Below are 7,500 nucleotides of genomic sequence, written 5' to 3'. Positions count from 1 at the left end.
CAACTAAGACGTCAACTCACCACAATGACATGTGTTCTGGGTTAGCTGGAATCGGTTGTTACATGAGAGTTTACATCAGAACGAAAGTATCTCCAGTGATCATATATTTCTCTCTAACTAAGAGGTCAACTCACCACACTGACATGTGATCTGGTTGAGCTGGAATCTGGTGTTACATGTGTTGGTACACACCCGCTCTGTCACGACAAAAACACACGCCTTTCATTAAATGTTTCAAAGTTCCAGAGAGGATAAACCTGGCTAGTGATCAAAAAAATTTACCAGCGAACCCATTAAAGCTTGTTAAAACTTGACTAAATGTAAAAACCCAACAATACTCTGACACGGGACACAACCGCTGTATACATTGCCCTTAACATTTGCAGCAGGATGATTGGATTCCCTGAAGACCATTTCCTCAGTTTTGGTTTAATTTTCATACTTTGTATCATAAATACAGTATGTTACGATGTTTAATTGATTTTGTTACTATTTTCTTCTCACAGTCAAGTTTAAAAAATAAAAAAAGGATTCTTTTACGGCCGGTACTTTATATCTTGTTAAAAATTATGATCTCTTTCAAAAAGTTAAAAGTCTTTCCCAGAAAAGGGAATGGAGGGAGGGGGGAGGGGGGCAAGAGCCAAAGAAGGATTTTAATATCTTTGCAGCAAAAAAACCTTGATCAGCAAATAAATGAGACTCACCGCATGTGCATGTATTTGAGTTCAAAGTCTGACCAAAGTTACAGCCGGTACGTTGGCACACTGCACACAAAACATTTTCTACGTTATTTAGGTCAAAAAGATCTATTCGCTACAATAAGAAAACAGATGTGATTATTCAAGGGGGCAAAGAACCGAAAGGAATAAGAGAAAGAGAGAGAGAGAGAGAGAGAGAGAGAGAGAGAGAGAGAGAGAGAGAGAGAGAGAGAGAGAGCGAGAGAGAGAGAGCGAGAGAAAGAGAGCGAGAGAGAGAGAGAGAGAGAAAGAGAGAGAGGGAGAGATAGAATGACAGAGAGAGAGAAAGAGAGAGAGAAAGAGAGAGAGAGAGTGAACAAAAGCGAGCGAGAGAGAAAGAGAGAGAGAGAGAGAGAAAGAAAGAGAGAGAAAGAAAGAGAGAGAGAGAGGGAGAGAGAGAGAGAGAGAGAGAGAGAGAGAGAGAGTGAACGAAAGCGAGAGAGAGAGAGAGAGAGAGAGAAAGAGAGAGAGGGAGAGAGAGAATGAGAGAGACAGAGAGAGAGACAGAGAGAGAGAGAGAAAGAGAGAGAGTAAACGAAAGCGAGCGAGAGAGAAAGAGAGAGAGAGAAAGAGAGTGAGAGAGAGAGAAAGAGAGAGAGAGAGAGAGAGAGAGAGAGAGAGAGAGAGAGAGAGAGAGAGAGAGGGGGGAGGGGGTAGAGAGAGAGAGAGTAAAGGCCTGGACAACAACCTATTTTAGTGTGTGCATGTTTTTATAATACATGAGGGAATACAGGCACAACATTACTCTCTCCAATGATTATCTCTCTCTAAATAAGACGTAAACTCACCACACTGACATGTATTCTGGTTGAGCGTGAATCCGGCGTTACATGTGTTGGTACACACTTGCTCTGTCACGACAAAAACCGAGCTTTTTATCAAATGTTCCAATTTTAAGAGTATTTAACTCTCTCATATACAACCCAACCACAAGCAACCTTCCCCAAATTAGTTCCCAAACAAATTTACCAGATAAACAATCCAAGCAAAAGAAACGAAAACGGTGAAACAGATTTAAAAAACGAAACGTCGGGACGTTTCGTTTTGAAGTTGTGGTAAACGTCATCATTTCGGGGGTCTCTCGCTGGAAAGGTGAAGGTCAACTGAAAGGGAACGTGGAACGTCAAAACGCAGTCACGTTTTCCACCCCCAAAAAACGAACAATATTTCGTCAACTTTTGTGAGTATTTTTGCACACTAACAGTTTTATTTGTTGGCCATTTTATGCATTGCTAGATTCATCAACCCTTTCACAGTCTTTCAGCGCTGAGAATGTGTTCATTGGAGGTAGACAACTGTTGTGAACTGAAATATTTTGAAGGGTGCTGATCCTGGTACATTTATCCAACTTCATGGTGAGAAAGCAAATGGCGAAGCAGAAGTAGGTCATCGCATCGAATTTTTATTCTGGCTTCGTATGTGATTTTGTATAAACAAAGTCTGTGTGATTTATTTGGACTGAAAATAATCAAAGTATGCCCGATTCTGGACCACCTCCTAGGTGTTTTTTTTCCATTCTGATCGAGGACAGACGTGATAATTTCACTTGAAGATTTATCGCCCCTCCTTCATTCGGAAACGAAACGTGAATACATCTAAATCTTGTCTGCGGCCTATGCCATCTCGTTTCACGTTCCGTTTCGCGGGGTGACTCATTCACCAAACGAAACGAGCTGCAAAACGAAACGTGCTGTCTTTTAAATCTCCCTACTAATAATCTGGTAACATAGGAACGAAAGTATCTCCAATGAATGATGAATAAAAATGTTTACAGCCAGGATACTAGTCGGAATAAATTCACGTCATATTATATCGAGTATACGTGGCCAAAGAAATTGGTTATGAAGAATATGGTCAGGTTTGCCACAATCTATGTCGCCACTAGCTCAGGAAATAAATCAACACGTGCTCGTTGTCCACGTGTTTCTGACACACCCCTCGCTAGTGATAGGCCAGTGGAATATGTTTCCCTCTAAAATCAGGGGAGGGTATTCACTCTTTCACAACCCCAACAGAGTTATTTTCCTTAACTCGTCTATTAAGGGAGGAAATGGAGAGAGAAAAAAATATAGATATTTTAAGATCACTTACCACACTCACAAAAACCTTGCTTGATTCTCTGGCCGAAAGGACACGTTCTAAGGCATTCTGAGAAAAAACAAACAGTGTCAGTTATTGTACAGTCTGTTATATAAAAAAAATTACCTTTCGCCTTACACTGAGACGGATGCACGTCATGTAAAATAATAATAATAATAATATGAACCACACACTAAGAAGCAGATAAAGCAACAACAACAAAATTGAGGGCAAAAAGTCTTCCTCTCTTAACATCAAGATTGTAAGGCCCATATTTCTTGGAGTTGAACCAAAGTTCGCACACTCGCGAGCACGCGCTCACGTGCACAGGGAAATATCAGTACAAAGGGAGACACACGTAGAAATACAGAGACAGACGCATATAGTCACACAGAAACATTAACAGACATATACAGAGAAGCAGACAGAAACGTAGACGGGCAGGCAGACATACAGACAGACAAAGAGACAGACAGACAAAGAGACAGACACACAGACACACATTGAAATGTAACACTTACAGAAGCGCACCAAAGAAACATTTTACCCCTAACCCTTCTTACCCCGAGGTAAAGAACAACAACTCACATTCAAATTATTTCAAAAACCGAGTTAATAAAATAAATCAAGGCACCCATACCACATTGGCACGTGTCACGGTTCTGGTTGAATCCGACACCACAGTTGTTGGTACACACACTCTCTGTGGAAATAAAATCAATGCAGGATAATATAGAGTATACCAAATAATGAACCAAAAACAATAAGCCACAAACACTAAATTCTGAAAGAGCAATTGATAACAAAAACAAAAAACAAAAAATAAAGACAGACAGACTGACAGAGACGGATCCAGACGCAGGGGTGCATCTTAAACTTTTTTGCTACCGGCCCCCCCTGGCCGGTTCAGCAGGGCCGGATCTGGGGGGGGGGGGGGGGGGGTTCCTGGGGTTCCGGAACCCCCCCCCCCCTGGCCATCCAATGTACCTCTCAGAGAAAAAGAAATGTGGACTTTGGACCCCTGCCTTCAGTTGGAACCCCCCCTCAAACGAACTTGGTCCGGCCCTGGGTAAGTTAAAATTTGAACCGGCTCCCCAAAATCCCAACCGGCCCCCAACCAGCCCAGCTTTCCTACAACCATCTCAGCGGCTCGTATCGACATTCGTCTAGTCATACATTTATTTAATCAAAAGCATTATATTAAATATCTATTTTCTAATGAAAAGAAATATGAAACACAAATAAATGACAGAAACTTATACTTAAACTAGCAGCAGTATTTTAATCATTTTCTTTCTATTTTTTTCATATTTAGTGTTTTTGTTTGTTTTATCTTTCTTGTTTGCTCTGTCTTTGGTTTGTTTAGTGTGTATGTGTGTGTGTGGGTGGGAGGGGGGGGGGCAGATTTTCAGAAGTCCTAATCCTAGAACTATTTTCAAGTAATCTTAATGCTTTTGATTCAGAAGAGAGTTGCATCCCTTGTCCTGTTGTAAAACTCTGTCTTTTCTTCTTGATCATGCATATTGGAATATTGGATTGGCTTTTTACTTCCCTATGTAACGGGAAATAGTTGACAACAATATTACTGTCACCACTAGGTTGGTCAGCAATGTTGATGTAAACAAATGTTAGAAAACGCTCTCAGTGAGTATCCTTACGGTCAATGACCAGTACATTGAACAGAAACTGGGTCAGTGGTACATTGCTCATGCTGCTTCACAGTTTGACCCCAGACCAAACCTAGTTACACCATATGAAAGGCTGTCAAGGACTGGCCAGGGAAGAACAATAAGAGAGGGGGTGACGTGAAGCGAATAGCACAGAGAGGGGGAGGGAGCTGGGGGGTGGGTAGCTATGCTGATCGCTGATGCAATCGCCAGCAGCTAGTGGCGCTGGAGGTGTAATGACCCAGTCAAGTGAGGCAGAGGGGGGTAGCTCTCTAAACAATGTGTCTGGGCCGCTTGGTTGTATTAATGGCAGCCCTCTCAAGGTGGGGCAGAGGGGGGGTTGAGAGGGCAGTAGAGAAGTGACAGATTTTCAGATCGCCCGTCGGGCGGGTGAACCAGGTACTTGAGGTCGTCCGAAACGATTTTTACCGGCCTCGGGCGGTCGGGTGGGTGTTAAGGTACAGCCCTGCCTGAGAGGGATACGGAGAGGGATAGAGAGAGAGGGAAAGAGGGGGAGAGAGGGGGAGAGAGAGAGAGGGAAAGAGAGGGAGAGGGAAAGAGAGGGAAAGAGAGGGAGAGAGAGAGAGAGAGAGAGAGAGAGAGAGAGAGAGAGAGAAGGAGAGAGAGAGAAAAAGAGAGAGAAATAATTTGAGCTTACCACATGTGCAAGTAGTAGGATCGAGGGTCAAACCAGCGGGACAGTTCAGCTGACACGCTGCAAAGTCGAAAGTATAATATGCTCACAACATATTCTCAAGCAGTTAATACACAAAGCAGCGAGTACCAAAACAACACTTACAGAGAAAGAGAGAGAGAGAGAGAGAGAGAGAGAGAGAGAGAGAGAGAGAGAGAGAGAGAGAGAGAGAGAGAGAGAGTGAGAGTTAGAGAGGGAGAGAGAGAGAGAGAGAGAGAGAGAGAGAGAGAGAGAGAGAGAGAGAGGCTAGGGACAGCCAGCCAGACAGACTGACAGAGAAACATACAGGCAGGAACACGCGCGCAAACATCCAGACAGAAACCTTACCACAGACACAGACACAGACACACACACACACACACACACACACACACACACATCCATCCCCCTCACCTCGCCCCAACCACCATCACACACACACACACACATTGCAGCACGCCTCACGCACAATACGCACCACAGTTGCATGTATCGGGGTTTTGCACAAATCCATTGCCGCATGTATTGGCACAGAAGCGACCTGAAGAAAACGAAAAAAGCGAGTGCGGATTGCAACCACTACGTGTCATTCGCCTCACGTGTCATTTGCGCTACGTGTTATTAGTGTGATGTGTGTTTTGCGCAACTTGTCATTCGCGCAACTTGTCATTCGCCGCGCAACTTGTCATTCGCGCAACTTCTCATTTGGGCTACTTGTCATTTGTGCTGCATGTCATTTGCGCTACATGTCATGCGGTGTGCCTATGTCATTTGCGCTACGTGTCATTTGCGCTACGTGCCATTTGTGCTACGTGTCATTTGCGCTACTTGTCATTTGCGCTACTTATCATTTGCGCTACGTGTCATTTGCGCTACTTGTCATTTGCGCTACGTGTTATTTGCGCTAGGTGCCGCCATCATTATGTGGGTTATTGCTATCTCCATGTCTATTGTCTGCGAGTCGCCATGGCATAGATCTACATCTTTGATCCTTTTATTATTACTAGGTGTCAATAACACTACTTCTTTTATGATAGCTCTCTCTCTCCCTCTCTGTTGTGTGTATATGTATGTGCGTGTGTGTGTGTGTATATGTCCGTGTGTGCGCGTGCGAGCGTGTGTGTGTGCGAGCGTGTGTGTGTGTGTGTGCGTGTGTGTGCGTGTGTGTGTGTGTGTGTGTGCTCTCACAAATGATTTAGTCTAAAAAAAAGATCTATCTATTTGTATCTCTATCTATCAGTCTGTCTGTCTGTTGTCTGTCTGTCTGTCTGTCTATCTGTCTGTCTGTTGTCTGTCTGTCTGTCTGTCTGTCTGTCTATCTACCCATGTGTTCGTTCGAGTACGTGTTTGTTATGTTTCTGTCTATCTGAGCGCTGGCGTGGGTGAGAGTGCTTGTGCTTGTGTGTGTGTTTTGTTTGTGCTTTTATGTGCCTATGTCAGGGTACGTGCTTGTTGAGAATGCGTGCGCGTGAATGCGTGCATCTGTGTGCAAGTGCGTGGGTCCGTGCATGCCCAAGCGTGTGTTATTAGTCTCCCTGTGAATCGAATCGCTTTGAGCGTGTGCAAATGTGTCAAAACTTACGACCACAAACGCAGGTCGTTTGGTCCATAAACTGACCAACAGGGCACTGGACTTGGGGGCAACCTGAGAAGCAAAAAAAAAAAAATAATAATTAAAAAAAAAATAATAAAAAACCTACCTTGGTGACACTAGGAAGAAACAAAATGAATGAGACAGTGAATAAAACCAAGGGAGGCAGGGAAGAAATACTGAGTGAAACAGGAACAGTTTTTCAAACCTAGATTGTGAGAAATAGTGAGTGAGACAGAAAAAAAATACCCAGTGAGACACCGGAGAAATATCGAGTGAAACAGGAGAAAAATACTCAGTGAGACAGGAGAGAAATATCGAGTGAGACAGGAGAGAAATACTCAGTGAGACAGGAGAGAAATATCGAGTGAAACATGAGAGAAATACTCAGTGAGACAGGAGAGAAATATCGAGTGAGACAAGAGAGAAATACTCAGTGAGACAGGAGAGAAATATCGAGTGAAACAGGAGAGAAATACTCAGTGAGACAGGAGAGAAATATTGAGTGAGACAGGAGAGAAATACTCAGTGAAACAGGAGAGAAATATCGAGTGAAACAGGAGAGAAATACTCAGTGAAACAGGAGAGAAATATTGAGTGAAACAGGAGAGAAATACTCAGTGAGACAGGAGAGAAATATCGAATGAGACAGGAGAAAAATATTGAGTGAGACAGGTGAGAAATATTGACTGAGACGGGAGAGACATATTGAGTGAGACAGGCAGGCAAGAACACAAACGCACACAATGATAG

The 7,500-nt window shown here is 43.4% G+C and overlaps 1 protein-coding gene across 4 annotated transcripts in view; it reads right to left on the bottom strand.

The window, feature by feature from the left end:
* The window catches only part of LOC138975709 (balbiani ring protein 3-like), an 88,720-nt gene that overhangs the window by 32,686 nt on the left and 48,534 nt on the right, over positions 1-7,500 (bottom strand). For 3 of the 4 annotated variants that reach the window (XM_070348462.1, XM_070348461.1, XM_070348464.1), the window contains exons 12-19: positions 6,739-6,801; positions 5,635-5,697; positions 5,142-5,198; positions 3,457-3,519; positions 2,829-2,885; positions 1,526-1,588; positions 705-764; positions 135-197 (exon numbers count right to left, since the gene is read on the bottom strand). In XM_070348462.1, coding sequence (XP_070204563.1) covers positions 135-197; positions 705-764; positions 1,526-1,588; positions 2,829-2,885; positions 3,457-3,519; positions 5,142-5,198; positions 5,635-5,697; positions 6,739-6,801 — 489 coding nt within the window. The remainder of the gene's footprint in view (positions 1-134; positions 198-704; positions 765-1,525; positions 1,589-2,828; positions 2,886-3,456; positions 3,520-5,141; positions 5,199-5,634; positions 5,698-6,738; positions 6,802-7,500) is intronic. The other variant, XM_070348463.1, reaches the window with a different exon arrangement.

This window comes from Littorina saxatilis, linkage group LG9 (genome assembly GCF_037325665.1).
Source record: "Littorina saxatilis isolate snail1 linkage group LG9, US_GU_Lsax_2.0, whole genome shotgun sequence".
In the NCBI taxonomy this organism is placed as follows: Eukaryota; Metazoa; Mollusca; class Gastropoda; order Littorinimorpha; family Littorinidae; genus Littorina; species Littorina saxatilis.
Note: the sequence above shows the minus strand (reverse complement) of the source record. Positions and strands in the feature narration are given on the sequence as shown.